Source organism: Ambystoma mexicanum, chromosome 1p (genome assembly GCF_040938575.1).
Source record: "Ambystoma mexicanum isolate Mex_15411 chromosome 1p, UKY_AmexF1_1, whole genome shotgun sequence".
Lineage (NCBI taxonomy): Eukaryota > Metazoa > Chordata > Amphibia > Caudata > Ambystomatidae > Ambystoma > Ambystoma mexicanum.
The window spans coordinates 165,729,582-165,747,386 of record NC_090921.1 but is presented as its reverse complement, the minus strand read 5'-3'; the positions used below and the strand labels follow the sequence as shown (position 1 = coordinate 165,747,386).

At 46.7% G+C, this 17,805-nt stretch overlaps 1 protein-coding gene across 4 annotated transcripts in view; it reads left to right on the top strand.

Annotated features, from left to right (window-relative positions):
- The window catches only part of GIGYF1 (GRB10 interacting GYF protein 1), a 1,784,248-nt gene that overhangs the window by 594,676 nt on the left and 1,171,767 nt on the right, over positions 1-17,805 (top strand). For all 4 annotated transcript variants that reach the window (XM_069645982.1, XM_069645992.1, XM_069646001.1 and 1 more), the window contains one exon: positions 873-1,090. In XM_069645982.1, coding sequence (XP_069502083.1) covers positions 873-1,090 — 218 coding nt within the window. The remainder of the gene's footprint in view (positions 1-872; positions 1,091-17,805) is intronic.

Below are 17,805 nucleotides of genomic sequence, written 5' to 3'. Positions count from 1 at the left end.
CTCTGTGGAAACCTTGAAGTTTTTTGGGCACAAGGCCCCATTGAACTTAGGACTGGACTTGATAAATTCATGCGGACAGTTGGTGCTGGCGCTAATTATTTCCTTTATTTGAGGGGATGAGGGGTAATTTGATCTGCACCAACTAGAGTGAATAATGTATGTTTTATAGTGCTTAGTATTGTGTGATATTACCTGTCATTAGTCCTTTTTCATAGTGTTTTCTGGGATAACAGTATTTTTTATAACTGTCGAAGTGTAATCCTTTCACTGTATGAGCTCATTGTGGACCCCTGACAGCTCGCCTCTTTGGAGATTTAACTTTGGCCTCTCCCCATGCTGCCTTGATTGGTTTGTCTGTACGCCCAGAAGTTGTTTCATGTTCACTATTACAAGGGTGGCCTCCTAAACATATGACCACCAGGCCAGAGTTTAGAAATGTATTTTAACACCCCCATGCTACAAATATTTGTGCATTGCACTGTTGGTTGGTTTTTCCAAACCCACACCCATCGACAACTGAATCCAATATCCATAACCTAGAGCTGTGAAATTATTTCCTCAACCCTAATAAAGTCTTGGAAAATCTGTTCAAAATTGGCCACAAAGTGTAGCTTCTTGAGTGGCCAAAGATTTCTCAAGTAAATATTTGCACATTCCCCTCTCAGAGGTGAGGCGAAGGGATTGTTAATAGTTTGATCATGTCTTTTATCATGGTAGCCACATGGAGCCAATCATTGCTTGCCTACTGTTCCAATTTAAAATGTCTGATCAAACTGCACTAGAGTGAAAAATAATTAGGCATGTTCCAGAAGAATATTCATCAGAAAAATCGGAGTATAAGTAACCAGTTGTTCTCATTGCTGTCTTTTTAGATGCTCCCCGTTCTGCAGGCTGGAGAGAGCATGGAAGTTCACGGAAGAAGTTTGACTTTGAGTTCCGGGACAAAGAAGATGAGCGAGGCCAGCGGAGAAATCGTGCCAACAGTGACAGTTTTGAGGATGAAAAGGATGGCTTGCCTGAATGGTGCATGGATGATGAGGATGATGAGATGGGAACCTTTGACTCCTCTGGGGCCTTCATGCCCTTAAAGGTACTAAAACAATTGATTGTTTGGTGGCTGCAAGCAATATTTGTGTCAAGCTAGGTTAGTGGGTTATGGGGCACGGGTGGAGGTATGTTGATGTGTGCGTAGGTGGGGTTGATTCTTAAATGTTCTAATGATTGTCCTTCAACATTAGAAACAAATGAAAATATCCACATGAGTGATCCTCAAATCATTTTTTAAATTCTTTTTAAAGTACAATCCAGAAATTTCAACAAACAGGGCTCTTAATTTCTGGGAGCAAAACAATAGACTATATAAAGCTGTTTTCAAAAGAATTGCCCGTTAACACCTTAGGATCCTAGGGTCTGGTGAGAAATAAGCGCTTCCCCTGATAAACCTTTTACTGTAGTGGTTGTTGGCTCTAGATAATTTTTATTTCTTCTGCATGCTGATCCCTGAATACTGGCTTAAGGCTGGACTTCATCTTAAGATTTGTCACTTCACATTTTATTGCTGACTAAGAAAGCTTGTAAAATTGCATTCTATTTAAAAGATTTTGTTTCAGTGCTTTGCATACCCTGCACCATGGCGTGTAGGCTATTCCCTTATGGGTATCTCCTCCAATCGCTGCACCTTGCTTTTTTTGTAATGCTTGTAGACTGATTTGAATGTTGTACTATATCCATTTTGGTTTGTCACCTCATTGTGGCCACTACCTACTATCTCTTCAGGTGATAGTATCATCTCTTCAGGTGATACAGAAAATTGAGATCGACCACAATCTGGTGAAGGTTTGTGTCACTGCACCTGCCAAAGAGTCTTATTGATCGGTGGAACCATAATGTAAGCATTGAATCCAGTTGTATCGGACTGAGGCTTGAGGAAAATGACGTGAAGACTTTTAAACCCGCTTACCAGAGAGAACCCGACCAACTCTAATACTGACATCTGCTGACGCAATTCTATGAGAAAAAACAAGGATTGCGGAACCCTGTGTTCAAACTGAAATACACTTTTGACTTGGATGTGTTGAAACAAAAACGCAAAATGAGAGTGGAAATACGACTATGCTCTAAAGTAAATAATGCCCAATTCAGCGTCGAGAAAAAGCACATAACGGACATACAATCCCATAAAATGGTTATGCCACAGTGTGATGCTGAAACAATGATGTCAAAACTCACAAATAAAGAACATCAGCGATTTCTGGAGAATCATCCATGAACTTGGAGGTTCCCAGGAGGCTCTTCAGTCCAACGTTGTGTACGAAAAAGATTGAACGACCCACTATAACCAACTTTATAGTGAAAAAGGAAATATAGAAGAGCTGTTGCTTCCCAACTTGGTATACTGGGACCTCAAATTTGATAAGTCTGATATCTTGGACATTATTGAAAAATAAGTTCATCCCACGCCCCGGGGCCCGATGGGCCTGCCAAACTTCACCCTAAAATGTAAACCGGGGGAGTGGGCTGACTTTTGCCATTCTCTGTTTGCAAAGATCGTTGTTAACTGCTCCACTCCGGCATCATGGAAAAGTGTGATTATTGTGCCTGTATGTAAAAAGGCCAACTGAAGGATTACCGTCCCATTGCACTACTTGATGTGCTGGGCAAATTTTACGCCACCCTTCTTCAGCATCAGTTACTGGAATGGAGCCTTGCAAGTAACCACATCAACTTAAGACAAACCGGCATCGTCTAGGGGGCGTGGGGTGCAGTCAATCTTTTTATCATACACATCTTGAAAATTGAAGCATTGCGAACAGGTGGAAGGGTATACCTTGCTTATATTGACTTTTCACACGCGTTCGACCGCATAGGTTGCGAGATTCTTAGGACAAAATTGATCAAATGGAACTGCCCGCTAAGTTTACTAATGGCTATTAAGGAGCTGCACACGAACACAGAAATCTGAATCCGGCTGAATCAATCTGGTGGACTGTCACCAGCGATACAAACCCACTCTGGCGTAAAGCAAGGGTGCCCCTTGGCTTCAATTATTTTTAATCTATTTCTGTCTGACATTGACCAGAGTTTTGAGAGTGTAACATAGTTTCCTCCCAAAATACCTTCAGCTATCCCTCTGCAAATACCTCCACTCTCGAGATCTTCGCCACTCTACCTCGAACGACCGCAGGATCAGTCGTTTTTCAAAGAAACGAGCTGGGGGGTAGATCTGTTTTTCAGCTGGGTCCTCCCTCTGGAACAGCCTCCCTGCCACTCAAAAACTTGAGGAGAACCATCTCCGGTTCTGGAAGTACCTCAAGACATTCCTCTTTTCTTCTGCCTTCTCTCACCTCTCACCTGCTGATCTGTTCTCTTGCTACCATGCACCTGGCCATTCTCTGTCCTCCGGGCCCAGGTACCTGCTCACCCTCCCGCACTGCCTCCGGGCCACCCCTTGCACTGGGGTGTGTATCTCTACCATACAGGCTCCCCCCCTCACCCCGCTTTCTTCCTGCACTTATCAGACCTACCCTGTGTGCCGCCTTAAATCTAGCACTTGCGAATTGCTGGCTGCACTACCACTGTTTGTTGCCTTTATTATTTATCTGTTTCTTCTCCTGCTTCACATCTTTTCACTTCTCCCCCCCCTTCCATGCACTTTTCCCCTCCCCCATGCACTTGCGCATTCTCAATGTCACTGGGCCTAGTAAGATCGCTGTTTTGTTCTCCCCTGTTCCCCTCCCTTGCTTTGTCACGCTCTGAAACACTTGTGTACGAGCGCGATGGAAATAAAATATCAATATCCCAAATATCAATGGGTCTCATACAAGTCGACTGCTTTATGCAGACAACTTAATTTTGTTGGATGCAGCTCCAGTCGGTCTACAGAGAAAATTGAACGCCCTGGAAGAATGTCAAAGCAAATGTGCTCTGCATCAATACATCCAAGTCAGAAATGTTTGTTCTGGAAGACCAAAGAGGAAGTAACAAACGGCGTCAAACTAGATTTTGCTGGCAACTAGGAAAAGCGTCATTGAAAAGCATACCCAGCACTAGGTACTTTGGTATGATGATCAATTCAAACCCGAACAATGCCCCCTGGTTCAATTTTATCAAAACAAAATGTTATCAACTAGCAATCCAAGCAGTGGTATTAAACAAAAAATATGGCCGATTTTCCCCTGCTACCGGCCCTTGCTTTTTATAAACAAAAGGCCGGTCCTGCGCTAATTTATGGAGCCAAAGTGCGCAAGGCTGGAGTACTCTATAAAACCTCTTTTGGTCAATGGTATTATTTCAAATGGATTGTGTCCTCCCACGTATTCATCGTATCTGTTATGATAGTCGTATCCCAGCTCTGCTGCTTCAGATTTTTTTTATTCACCATGGGGAGCTGTGTTCGAGACTGCAGAGTCGAAGTCCCTCGAGGGCTGCCGTCGGGCATCAACGTCATCCGCTGTATAAAGGGCTTGAGCAGCGCCCGTTACCTCAGTTCCGTTTTTCCGACGCAACTACTTTGTGTTACGAATGACGCATCAGATTTTTCTTCGATGAGGTCCTCGTCTTCTACTCCCTCCACACCCAAGACAGTGTTAAAAAAATGTCTGAAGTGTGGCAGGAAGATGTCTCTAACCGACCCCCATTGGAATTGCCTCTGGTGCCTCAGCCCAGACCATCGGGTTGATGAGTGCGGGTCCTGCCAGGCCATGTCCAATAAGGCTCCTAGGGAACCCAGAGATAAGCTGGCAGTGAGGGGTGGAGAAATATAAGTCTTCGAAAAGATAAAAGGTTTCGGAATCAATCTGGTCGAAAATCTCATCACCAGTCGAGGAGGTAGAGATCGGAGAGTCGCTCGTGGAAATCATCCTCATCTTCGACTAAAAAGTCAAAAAAGCATCATCATAGGTCTTCTTCCTCCTCATCCTCTTCTGAGAGGAGAGTTACTTACCCATCAAAGCACGATTCCCCAGAAAAATGGGAGGACCAGACCCCCTCGAAGTTGCCGCGTGGTGATCATGCCTCTACTCACTCTAAAAGTGACAGAGGAAAATCGAGATCTAAACACGCAAGGGTTGAAGGAGTCGAGAGCGTCTTCAAGGGAACGTTCCCCGATGCCTCGCACTAAGTCTAAGCCTCCAGTGCATAAATCTGGACTAGCGGAATCGACATCTAAGTCGAAGCCAAAACTCGACTCGACACAGCCGACGATCATAGCGGCGAGACCGCTGACGAAAATGAAGTCGACACCTTTAGCTATATAGAAGCCTTCTTCGACAGCATCGAAGCATCCTTCGACACCGTCGAAGCCAGCGTCTTCCCTATCGATACCTTTATCGAGGCCTTCTTTAATACCAAGACCCAAGTCGACGCCATTGTCCATGTCTAGGCAAATTCCACATTCTTTTCTTGAAAAGACTTTCCACCCTCAACCTAGACAGGATTTCTTTAGATCCATGTCATCTATATATGAAGTACATTCCTCTGAAGAGGATGTCACTCCAGCTGGAGTTAGATTTGGAGCCAGAGAGGTCCCTGAAGAACTAGTGGACCCACAGTCTAAAATAACAGACCTTTTATGACTGTCTCCAAAATGCCAGTGGCTTAGACACTTCGCCTGAAGTGGATTTTGAAAGACCAGTTATAGGAAACTTATGAGAAGGGTCATTGATTTTATGGGTTGGAAAACAGCTTCCCCTGATTTTGACCAGGATGACATGACTGACATCCTGAGTGAGGGTCCCTTAAAAGATCCTTTTCTTCCATTTCATAAAACACTGCAAAAAAGGGTAATGGTAAATTGGAATAGTCCTGATTCAATTACAGCAGTAAAAAAGAAATTTACCAAAATGTAGGCCTGCTTTATCAGATCCATAATATTTATCCAAACATCCATCTCTTGAACGTCTAGTGGTTCAAGCTGCAACCTCCACTAGGCAATCAGCTTAACCATCAATACCACCAGACGGGGACGATAAAGTTGATGCTTGGGCCCGGAAAGCTTTTTCTTCGGGCAGCATAGCCTTGAAATCGACTGTCACTTCCACATTAGCAAGATTTACTTATACCCTGTGGGACTGCGTGTCATCAGCGGCTGAACGCATCCCGGAAGGTGAAGAATGGGATAGCTTCCGGACTCTAGTGAAGGATGGTAAAAAGGCTATGGAGGAATGCCTTCAGTCAGGATTGGACACTGCGGATAGTATAAGCAGTTCCTTGGCATCTAGCACGGTCTTGCGCAGATTTGCATGGCTAAGAAAATCTGATTTTGCACCCGATTACTTAATATGCCCTTTGACGGCTTGAGGTTGTTTGGCAGCAAGACAGACGAGCACTTGGAGAAGCTGCAGACCTCGAAAGCGGCAGCAAAATCACTCAGTGCCGCTATAAGGCAACCTCAACAACACTCTTACTCAGGCTCATCTTCCTGGAAGAGACGCCCCTTTCAATTCTATTCCTCTTTTGGAAAAGGAAGGGGCCAACAGAGGGAACCTTTTCGTGGTGGAAAAGGGGGGAGGTGCTAGATTAGCCACAGCCGCGGCTACTACCGCCTCAGCTACTACTGCAGCCGCTACAAAGCCACTTTGAGGTCTTAACCCACAAAACCCTGGTGGGAGGCGGAATCACTCGGTATCTGGACGAATGGCGGGGTATTACGTCAGATGCCTGGGCACTAGAGATAGTGACCCATGGTTACTGTCTTCCTTTTCATCAAAGACCTCAAGATCATCCACCGGGAGCCAACTCTGTAAAAATTCAAGACCCGCTCCTTGTGCAGGAGATTTTAACCCTGCTAGAGAAAGGTGCAATAGAACATGTACTTGTAGCGGAGAGGAACAAGGGCTGGTATTCCCCCCCCCCCCCATTTTCTCATCTCCCAAAAATGGAGGATTGAGACCCATCTTGGACTTGAGAAGCTTGAACAAGTTCCTCAGGAAGGACAAGTTCAAGATGGTATCCCTTTCTCAGATCCTTAGGCTCTTTAGCTTCGGGACTGGCTGGTTTCATTGGACCTTCAGGATGCTTACTTTCGTGTGCCAATCCATCTCAAGCACAGAAAGTACTTGAGCTTCGCAATTGGTGGTTCTCATTGTCAGTTTCGTGTTCTACCATTTGGGCTGACCTCCGCCCCGAAGGTTTTCACCAAGTTGATGGCGGTGGTGGCAACGAGTATCAGAAGGGGATTCACGCTAGCCTTATCTGGACAGTTGGCTAATCAGGGCAAATTCATCCGAACGAGACCAGGAACATCTGGCACATCTTACAGAGTCTGGGCTTCTCCCTCAATTACAAGAAGTCCCAAATGATTCCAAGCCAAAAACACTAATTCATCGGAGCGATCCTGAACACTTCCTCAGGGAAAGCCTCGCCTCCCTAGGAGAAAGCTCACCACATTCTGCAGATGATAATGAAGTTTCAAAATGCCCAACATCGATCGACTTTCAACGTTATAAGGTTGGTAGGCCTCGTGGCATCCTGCATTTTTCTGGTGTCAGAGGCCAGATTGAGGATGAGATCCCTTCAGTGGGCCCTCAGAACTCAATGGTCCCAGTTTTCGGGGGAGATGTCAGACCTTCTACAAGTCCCGACCAAAGTGATTCAAAATCTCCTATGGTTGGCTTGCAAGGAGAATATCCTCAAGGGGGAACCTTTTTGGCAACCATGGTCGGAGATAACGGTAGTGACGGATGCCTCACTCATGGGGTGGGGAGCCCACACCAACGATCTGACAATCAGCAGTTGTTGGTCTCATTCGGAGTCCAAACTACACATAAACCTTTTGGAGTTGAGAGCAATCAGACTAGCGCTGAAGGCTTTCTGCTCTCTGTACAAGGAAAGAAAGGCCTCATAATTATGGACAACATGGTGGCCATGTACTACCTCAACAAAAGAGGAGGAATAGGATCACTCCCCCTGTGCAGAAAGGCAATGCAGCTCTGCTTCTTGGCAATGCAAGAAGGAATCTCTCTATTGGCAGTTCACTTCACTGGAGAACTAAACACGGCGACGGACGCTCTGAGCAGGCAGAGCAGAGTCTCCCACGAATGGGAACTAGCTCAGGAAGTCCTTTAAGAAATCTTTGCCCTTTGGGGAACCCCTCAAGTGGCTCTGTTCGCCAGTGTGAACTGTATTGCTCAAGGAAGACATCCCCCCCCCCCCCAAGAGGAGCTCTAGGGGACGCGTTCGTAGTGGACTGGGTATTTCCACTCCTTTACACATTTTCTCCAGTCCCCGTGATTCCTCACGTAATCAGGAGGTTGAGAAAGTTCAGGAAAACCATGATCCTAATTTCCCCGGATTGGGCCAAGAGGACGTGGTACCCGGACCTTCTGGACATGTCATCTGCCCTCCAATATGTCTTCCACAAAGAGGATCTTCTCTCGCAAGAGCAAGGTCGGGTTCTCCATACAGAGGTCAAGACACTCAGCCTTCACGCATGGTTTCTGAGAGGCTAAGATATAAGGATTGGGACATCCCGGATGACGTATTGGAGATTTTGCTTTCGGCCAGAAGGCCAGCAACAAAATCCCTGTATCGGTGTTGTTGGAACAAGTTCAGTAACTGGTGCAGGGATAAGAATGTGGATCCATTTCTTTGTAATACTCCAACAGTACCTTCTTTTCTCTTACACTTGGCCAATTTGGGGCTCCAAGTTGGTACTATAAATGGTTACTTGGCAGTGCTATCTATCTTTGAGCGCTCCTCGGAAGCGGTGTCCTATTTTAAAATGCCTTTGGTCATTCAATTCTTGAAAGGGCTGACAAATGTATACCCTTCAACACCTTTTCAGGTGCCCATCTGGGATTTAAATCTAGTATTAAAATTTCTCATGTGTGCTCCTTTCGAACCTTTACATTCTTGTCCATTAAGACTGTTCACTGTTAAAAAAATTCTGTTAGTGGCTATAACGTCAGCCTGCAGGGTAAGTGAATTGCAGGCACTGTCTTGTAAGCCCCCTCATACCATTTTCCATAGGGACAAGGTTATTCTGAAAGTTAAACCATCTTTTTGCCTAAAATAGTATCTGAATTTGATCAGTCACAAAAAATTGCCTTACCTTCATTTTATCCTCCTCCTCACACTAGTAAGGAAGAGGAAAGGTTGCATAGACAGGACCCAAAAAGGGCTCTCAATTTCTACATTTCCACATTGGCAAATCTCTGACAATGTGACCAACTATTTGTTGGATATACTGGGCACAAATGGGCCTTGCAGTATCTAAACAAACTTTATCCAGATGGATAATTCTAGCAATCTCTGAATGCTATAAACAAGCTGGGAAAGAGCCTCCAGATGGATTAAGGGCTCATTCAACCAGAGGCATGGCAACTTCCACGGCTCTTCAGAGGGACGTCCCGGTGCAGGATATTTGTGCTGCGGCCACCTGGTCGTCAGTGCACACCTTTGTAAAGCATTACTGCTTGGACTCTACTTCATATCAGGGAGGACTATTTGCAAAGGGCTGTCCTTCACTCAGTCTATAATTAAAATTTCTTTTTCTCCCACATCCTAAATTACCACTGCTATGGGAGTCTATCATAAGATGAGGAATACGTGGGAGGACACAATCCATTCGAAGAACAAGTTACTTACCAACTGTAACTTTCATTTGATTGGATGTTCCTCCCACGTATTCCTCATCGACCCTCCCAACCTACCCCTCCGTACAGTTTACGCCAGTTGCACTCTAACTTCCTTAAGAGCCTGAGGACTTAAAACCTGATCAACTGATGTGACCATGGACACCGTAAAAACAGAACTGAGGTAGCGGGTGCTGCTCGAGCACTTTATACAGGGGATGACGTTGACAGCGGCCTTCGAGGGACTTCGAATCTGCGGTCTTCAACACAGCACCCCCTGGTGAGAAGAAATTTCCGAAGCAGCAGAGCTGTAATACGACTATCATAAGATGAGGAATACGTGGGAGGAACATCCAATCGAAAGAATGTTACAGTTGGTAAGTAACTTATTCGTGTGCCTAGGGGAACACAGACAGCATGTATCCGCTACAACCTCAGTTTCAACATCAATAAATGCAGGAATTTGCTGGAACATGCTTAGTCTTTACTGAAAAATGACAACGAAAGACATCCTTCAGCAGTTTAAAATCTTGGAAAATTCAGAAAATGGAGAAGAACACTGCTTTTTATCGATGTGGGTTGATCGATGTAAAATGTCACTAAATGAACTCGGGATTGATATTGACACCCTGCGTACCAATTCAAACCACGTCAAAAATACGTTGTGGAGATGTGACTGGATTGCAACTGGCGAACAAAGAATGAAGCATAATATCATGAAGGACATTCCCAGCGAGAAAACAGCAGCCAATGATGCACAAAATAATTTGATGAAATGTCCTGACCAACGTCGCAGGGGCCTGTACATGAAATTTCACATGAACTTGTTCCAAACAAAAGAAAGGGAGCCTTTGGTCCAAGAGCGCTGACATTACAACAACTTGTAGGCTGTGCAACTTACACGATGAAATTTTAAAACACCTTTCGCTATTCTGCACCGCCTTGCGTATAAAGAGAGCAAAGTACTTTGGGAAATGTATTGTGGCAAGTGCTTTTTGACAAAACCCATAGAAAACTAACATTAGCCCTGACGTCGTTCTTAGATTTGAACAATCCATTATCGGAGAAAAAGAGATGTCCTTTCAAACGCACAAGGAATGGCACATAATAGTTAGTTCTCATTTTTATATTCTCTCAACTTGGTCTGGACATACATTTCGGTATTGGACACCCTTTCCCTGTTCTTTTGGCAGCACTCTTTGGTTTAGTTAATCTTTTGTACTGTTAAATGAATTCTATTGTGATATGTTGTATTATAAACATATTTGATCATTACATTAAGTTACATTTTAAAGGTTTGTAATAAACCATATAAAATGAAAAAAATCAAAAAAGAATGAACTTTTTCTGGTTTTCTAATTGGACTTTGAACACTCTACTTGTATACTCCCGTCCCCTTTCCTCCATCCTTGTGGGCATTACCCAACATGGAGACGGTACCGGAACCATTGGTAGCAAAAATTGTAGCTTGTCCTTTAAATTTAGTATAGCACATGGGGCATGACCTCTGGCGTAGGAACCCTCCAGTGCCTCACCTCGGCCCCTTTTTCTGCACCGACGGTGTCAGACTTGGCAGCCAGCGCAAAGACTTTTTTAGCTTCCCGCATGCTCCCTGTTTGTTTTTCAATTATTTCACTTCCCTTCGGTGCCTCACCTCCCTGGCGCTTGTTGGCCGCAACAGGGTTCACAAGATGGGCCTCTTGTGACTGGTCGTTCCCTACCCTGGACCCCCATGTACTTTGTCTTCAGTGTTTGGGGCCCGACCGCTGGGACTGATGTGCCTGCAGCACTCTCCGTCACAGGGCATTGAAGAATTGTTTGTTGCAGTGGAGGGAGACATCCACACTTTGCCTCCACTCTACCTTGATGACTTTGTTCCTGGGACCTCTCGTCAAGACAAGGTAGGCTCTTTGTTCAGCACGGCTACACAGTGCAGCGACTCCTTCCCCAGGGTTCACACGGCTTGAAGTTCATTAGATGCAGGTTCTGGCTGGCCCGAGGACTCTAAGGCTACCGGCCCCCAAGCCGAGGGGCCCGTGGTCTCTTTTGGTTGGTCCAGGGACAGACCTGAGGCGTTCCATGCTACGTCTCCCCCCCATCCCCCCTCCAGGCCGAGGGGCTTAGGGGCCCTACTAGCTGTCCACGAAAGGACGATCCGGCTCCTCTTCTTCTACCCCAGGGGGTAAGGGATAGTAGAGTGCCACCCCCAAGAGCCGTTCCTTGTCTAGATCCAGCACTGCTACCGGCACAGGTGGTGAGGGCTCCCAGCATACCAGTTTAAGGACGTCACCGAGGGCGTTTTGACTACTTGGCGTGCGGCTGAGTGTCTGCGCCTACCAGAGGGATATCTCAGGTGGAAGGTTCTGCTTCAAGACCCAAGCTGTATCCTCCCGTGTCGGAGACCTCTCATGGCTCAGAGCCTTGGTGCCCTTCCTCCCAGGGAATGGTCCAAAGTTTCAAAATGGCGGAGCGGCACGTGGCGGTGCCTGACATGCAGGTGGCCTTCTTGGATCCTGCTCAGGGCCTGCCAGTGCGTTCACCCATCACATGGGCATTGCAGGATGATTCAAGCCCCCTTCACTCTGAAAGAGGCATCAAATCCTACGGTGCATGTCTTTGGTCCCCTCAAGGGTACATCTACCCATCAGACTTACAGCTACGCGCAGCAGGCGCCTCCCGGCGGCTAGTGACGGCTTCTTTGAACACTTCCTCTTACTCATGGCTTCCCCTCAAATGAAGGTGCTCCTGAAGGGCACTGTGAAGGTCATCCCCCAGATGGTGCCACACCAGCCAACTCCCCTGAGTGGTACTCCCGTTCCGGTGTTGGTCCTCCTACCGGCCGTATGATGTCCCCCCCCCCCCCCCAACCTCCGCTGGCACCAACACCTACCCCTCAACAGCCATTGGACTTGTCTGCTGCTCCAGACCTGTGGGGGGACCCCTCCGGTATCTGTGTCCCAGTGGCCGGATTTCCCTCGGCTTGTGAACAAAGTGGGGGCGATGACAGCTGGGACGGCAAGCCCTTGGTGCCCGTTAAGGCTTTTCATGACTGCCTTCAGCTGCTGGAAGCCCCGCTGGAGTCGGGGTGTTAGGCAAGATTGTGTACAGTAACCTTGTGGGAGACTACACCAGTCTTGTCCTCTTGGTATTAGGTAACCCACCTATTGGAATAGTTCTGTACTACACAAATTGGTAGTGACTGAGCAGCCAGTTTTATCTCAAGAGGGCTCAGTGTGAGCTGTAGCATCGAAATCCACACATAAAAGTATCCAAATAACACACTCCAGGTTTTCTAATAAAATAATGATTTAACGGTTAGTGTTAGGCAAGATTGTATGCAGTACTCTGTAGGAGCCTACACCAGCCTTGCCCTCTTGGCAATAGTTAACCCAACCTTTGGTATAAGCATGCACTACACAAGTTGGTATGACTGAGCAGGCTTATCACGAGGGGTGAATGTGAGCTGTAGGGTTAAAACAGAGATTCAGTGATGGGCATTCAAATAAACACAAACACTTACTCTCAAGGTTTCTTGATTAACCAATGTATTAATTTAAGTCAGTTGAATAAGCCTTTTTTAGAAGGGGAGTAAATATATGTAACACAATAATATACTTAAAAGTACACTGTTTCTTTAAATTAGTAGATACCCATTTGAGATGGCACACGATTCTTCCTACACCTTGAGGTGACTTAAATAACTAGGACACTGGACAATACTGGAGTTAGTGTCAAAAGGAGAATATGAGGGAATAAAACAATGGTTGAAGTGGATGATCAGGCTTGGTCAGTCCTGCTTCATATAAGTCCGGAGGATCTTCCTGGAGCTCGGGTCCAACTTAAAAACAATGCGCTTGATCCTGGTGTTCCTCTCCCTGGAAATCGGTTGCTGCAGCAACAGTGGAAGTACAGCCAACTCCGAGAGGATGTTGTTATGATGCCTACCCCCGGGCATCTGGACCAAGCCCATCAGCCCCGGAAGCAGGCATCCAGACATTTAATAAAACCTCAGAAGCTCCGGCTAGGGGCTATCTTGGTTCAGTCCTGGTGAAGCCCTGCTGCAGTGCCGAAACTCCCAAGTTTGCATCGACGGAGAAGCCCCTGCAAGGACAACTTCTCCCAATGAGTTGGTGGGACCAATGAACTCCATAGTAAGCCACCTGGATATCCATCTCGGAGCTGGTTGTATTTCCACAGAGTTGCTGCTGGAAACCGTATAGCCAGGGAGAGGAACACTAGATTCAGTGCGTTGCTTTTAAGCTGGCCAAAGAGCTCCAGGAAGATCCTGCGGACTTCCAGGAAGCAGGACTGACCGCGCCTGAGTCCCCTCAAGAGTGGGGGACCCCAGAAGCAAGGAAACGCCATCTTGACAGCCAGGAACCGCAGTGTTGCTATTTGCAGTACACGCAAGGAGCTGAAACACTGAACAGCCACTGAAAGTTAAGTTTGCCGTTTGCGAGTTTTGACCGTCCCAGTGCATTTCAGGGGTCTCCCGACGTCCTCCCTCTTGTCCCCACGACTGAGGCCCAGGAACAGTAAGACCTGCAGAGCTGCAAAGGGACTGGAGTCATCTGCGGCATCTTTTCTTCATAGTAAAGGTAATGTACAAAGACTGAGAGAACTTACCTTTTGCTGTAGAGTTGCTTGCAACTTCTACCACTCACAAGGCTAGTCAGCTTGTTGCCCTACATTTGATTCTTCTTTTCTTCAAAGATTTCTAAAACATTGTGCAAAGACTTTTCCAATTACCTACCAGAGGTGCTTCATCCAATGTAAGACTTTAGCCCATTGGCTTTGGCTTAGCCTATTGTACTGAATGACCCTTTCTGGGGGGGATCCCAAAGTATTTGCCTGCTTTAGAATATTTGTCTTTTTACCATGTAAATGTTTGACTTATTACCATATTATTCTAAATGCAATAGTGATATATTAATGTCCCCAGCGCCCTAGCATTTGAAGAGTCCTGAGGGTGTAGGTAGTGTCTGTGGGCCATCCCAAAAGGGCATCTACTGATTTAGAGATATTAAGTGTATATTTCATGAAGTGTATTTGAATATTTCTATTATATTGCTCCCTTCTGAAGAAGGCTTATTCTGACTGATTAATAAATTAATAATTGTTTATTCAAGAAACCTTGAGTGTAAGTGTTTATTTGAATACTTGGAACTGTAATTCGAAGGGATTGTGTCCTCCAACGTATTCCTCATCTTAGATCTTAGATATCTCCTTCCAGCTCTGCTGGCCTCGGAAATTTTTTTCTCTAGAGGGCGCTGCGCGTCGACGTCCTACGAGTCGATGTCCTTCGACAGCCGCCGTATCGACGTCATCCTGCCTATAAAGGCCGCGCGCAGCGTCCGTTGCTCAGTTTCGTTTTTCCGCGCTTACTCAGTGCATCGGAATACCGTTGCTCAGTTCTTATTCAGATTAATCCTATTTACCTCGAGTTATTCGATCCGTACTCGATGGCTTCCTCGTTGGAACCGACAACTCCTCGATCCGGCTTCAAGAAATGTCGAGATTGTGGGAAAAAGATGTCGTTGACCGATCCTCACAGAATTTGTCTGTGGCGTTTGCGAGCTGAACACCATTGTTCGGAGTGCGAGGACTGTATGTCCATGACAGCTAAGGCCCTGAAGGAGCGTAGGGGGAAGCTGGAGAAAGGTAAGACTTTTAAAGCTTCTTCTTCGTGGACGAAGTCGAGACATTCGTCTCCTCGTCACCATTCGCGCTCCAGGTCTCGGAGTGGGTCTCATCACTCCTCGAGATCGAAGCACTCGAAGAGGAGACGTCGAAGATCCCCTTCTCCGTCTTCCTTTTCCTCTGTTTCGCCAAAAAGAATCCCTTGCCCCACGAAACATAGTTCCCGGGCTGAATGGGAGGAATTCCGAAAAAATTTGATTGTCTTCGAGAACGCAGCCTCGACCCCCTCGAAGACTGCCGAGAGCGATGCTGTGGTCGAAAGACCCGAAGGTCAAAAACGCTGCGAGTCGCAGTACCCGGCGAAAGAAACCTCTCGAGTGCGTCTCGAACCCTCGAGCAGGACTATGACCTCCAAACCTTCCTCGAAGGTCCCCTTCGACGCCATTGTCGAGGGGACCTTCGACACACTGGTCTGTCGACTCGACGCCGGCTTCGACACCGGCGTCGACGGCAAGAAACGTCACGGTTACCACACATCCAGTGACTATCCCCAGGCCCTCGACGTCGATGGCTTCGATATTGTCGAGTAGAATTCCAATTCTGTCGAGGTCTTCGAGGCCTCCGCCTCTGTTTTCGACGCCACGCTCGAAGACGTCGACGACATCGACGTTTTCGAGTCAAATAATGACAAGTTCGGCACCCTCTGCCTTGGAAATGGGATTTACTCCCTTTATGAGTTCAGAACAATTGAGAACTATATCCTCAATTTTAGAAGAGGGTGATTTGTCTGAACAGGAAGACACATTTGAGTTACAGGGACCTGTAACCCCAGTTAGAGAGGAATTTTCCTCTGAAGAGCGCAGATTAAAGGATCTTCATGATTCTTTACATGAGGCAAGTGGGTTAGACACTTCCCCTGAGGTGGAGTTTGCTAAACCAGACCCGGGTGAACATGCTGAAACCCCCTATAGAGCCTTAATGGCCAGGATTACAGAGTTCATGGGGTGGTCTGCACCTTCACAATCTTTCCAACAAGATGACCTCACGGGTATTCTTGACAAAGGCCCACAGGAGTATCCTGTGGTGCCTTTTCATAAAGCTCTTCAGAGAAAGATCATGACAAACTGGGTACAGGATATCTTCTACAGACCCAGAGTTTTTGTCTAAACACCCATCCCCAGAAAGTCTGGTGGTACAGGCAGCATCCTCTACCGATGTCAAGACGGCTTATCCTACCGTCCCACAGGACAGGGACGATAAAAAATATGATGCTATGGCAAAGAAAGACTTTTCAGCATGTAGCATGGCGTTAAAATCTGTTAATGCTAGTTGCACCCTTGCTAGGTTCAGCCATACACTTTGGGAGCGTGGTTCTACAGCGGCTGACTGCATCCCGGAGGGAGAAGAAAGGGATGCGTTCCTGAATATTATACAGGACGGTAAAGACGCTATGTGTGAATCCCTCCAGACGGGCATTGATTCGGCTGACGGTATCAGCAGAGCAATGGCGGCAAGTACATCAACCAGGAGATTCGCTTGGTTGAGAAAGTCTGGTTTTTCCCCAGATGTGCAAGCCAGGCTCTTCAACATGCCATTCAATGGCTCTTCTTTGTTCGGGAAAAAGGCGGATGACAGTTTAGAGAAACTGCAAACTTCAAAAGCAGCAGCAAAATCCCTAGGAGCTGCAATCCGTCAGACTCCTTTTCGTCCCACAGGAACCTCTGCGAGGGGCAAGTCCTTTCGCTTCTACTCCGCATTCGGAAGAGGTAGAGGACGACCGGCTCAAAGGGGTCAAATAAGAACTACCCAAGGTGGACGGGGTAGATATTCAAAAGCCGCAGCAACAGCAGGTGCCTCTTTACCATCGGCATCTGCATCAGCCGCCCCAAAACCACTCTGAGGACTTCTCTCACAGGACACCTGTAGGAGGCAGGTTGACTCAACATCTGACAGTATGGCAGGCTATCACGTCAGATGCTTGGGCATTGGAAACAGTTGCCCAAGGTTACTGCCTGCCTTTCCTACGTATACCTCAGAGTCATCCACCGGGGATCGGCTCTCAGAAAGCTCCAGATCAGCTCCTCTTGCAGGAAATTTGGTACCTGCTAGAGAAAGGTGCCATAGAACCGGTACCTGTAGCGGAGAGGAACAAGGGCTGGTACTCCCCTTACTTTCTCATTCCAAAGAAAGACGGAGGAATGAGACCCATCTTGGACTTGCGAGAATTGAACAAATTCCTCAGAAAAGACAAATTCAAGATGGTCACTCTTTCTCAGATCCTCCAGGCCCTTCAGTTCCAGGACTGGTTGGTATCTCTGGACCTTCAGGACGCTTATTTCCATGTGCCTATCCATCTCAAACACAGGAAATACCTGAGGTTCGCAATTGGCAACTCTCACTATCAATTTCGAGTGCTGCCATTTGGGCTGTCCTCCGCCCCGAGGGTCTTCACCAAGTTAATGTCGGTAGTGGCTGCAAGTCTAAGGAGGGAAGGGATTCACGTCTACCCCTACCTGGACAATTGGTTGATCAGGGCTGTTTCTCCGGAACAAGCACAGATCCTGCTAAATCACGTGTGCCACTTCCTTCACAG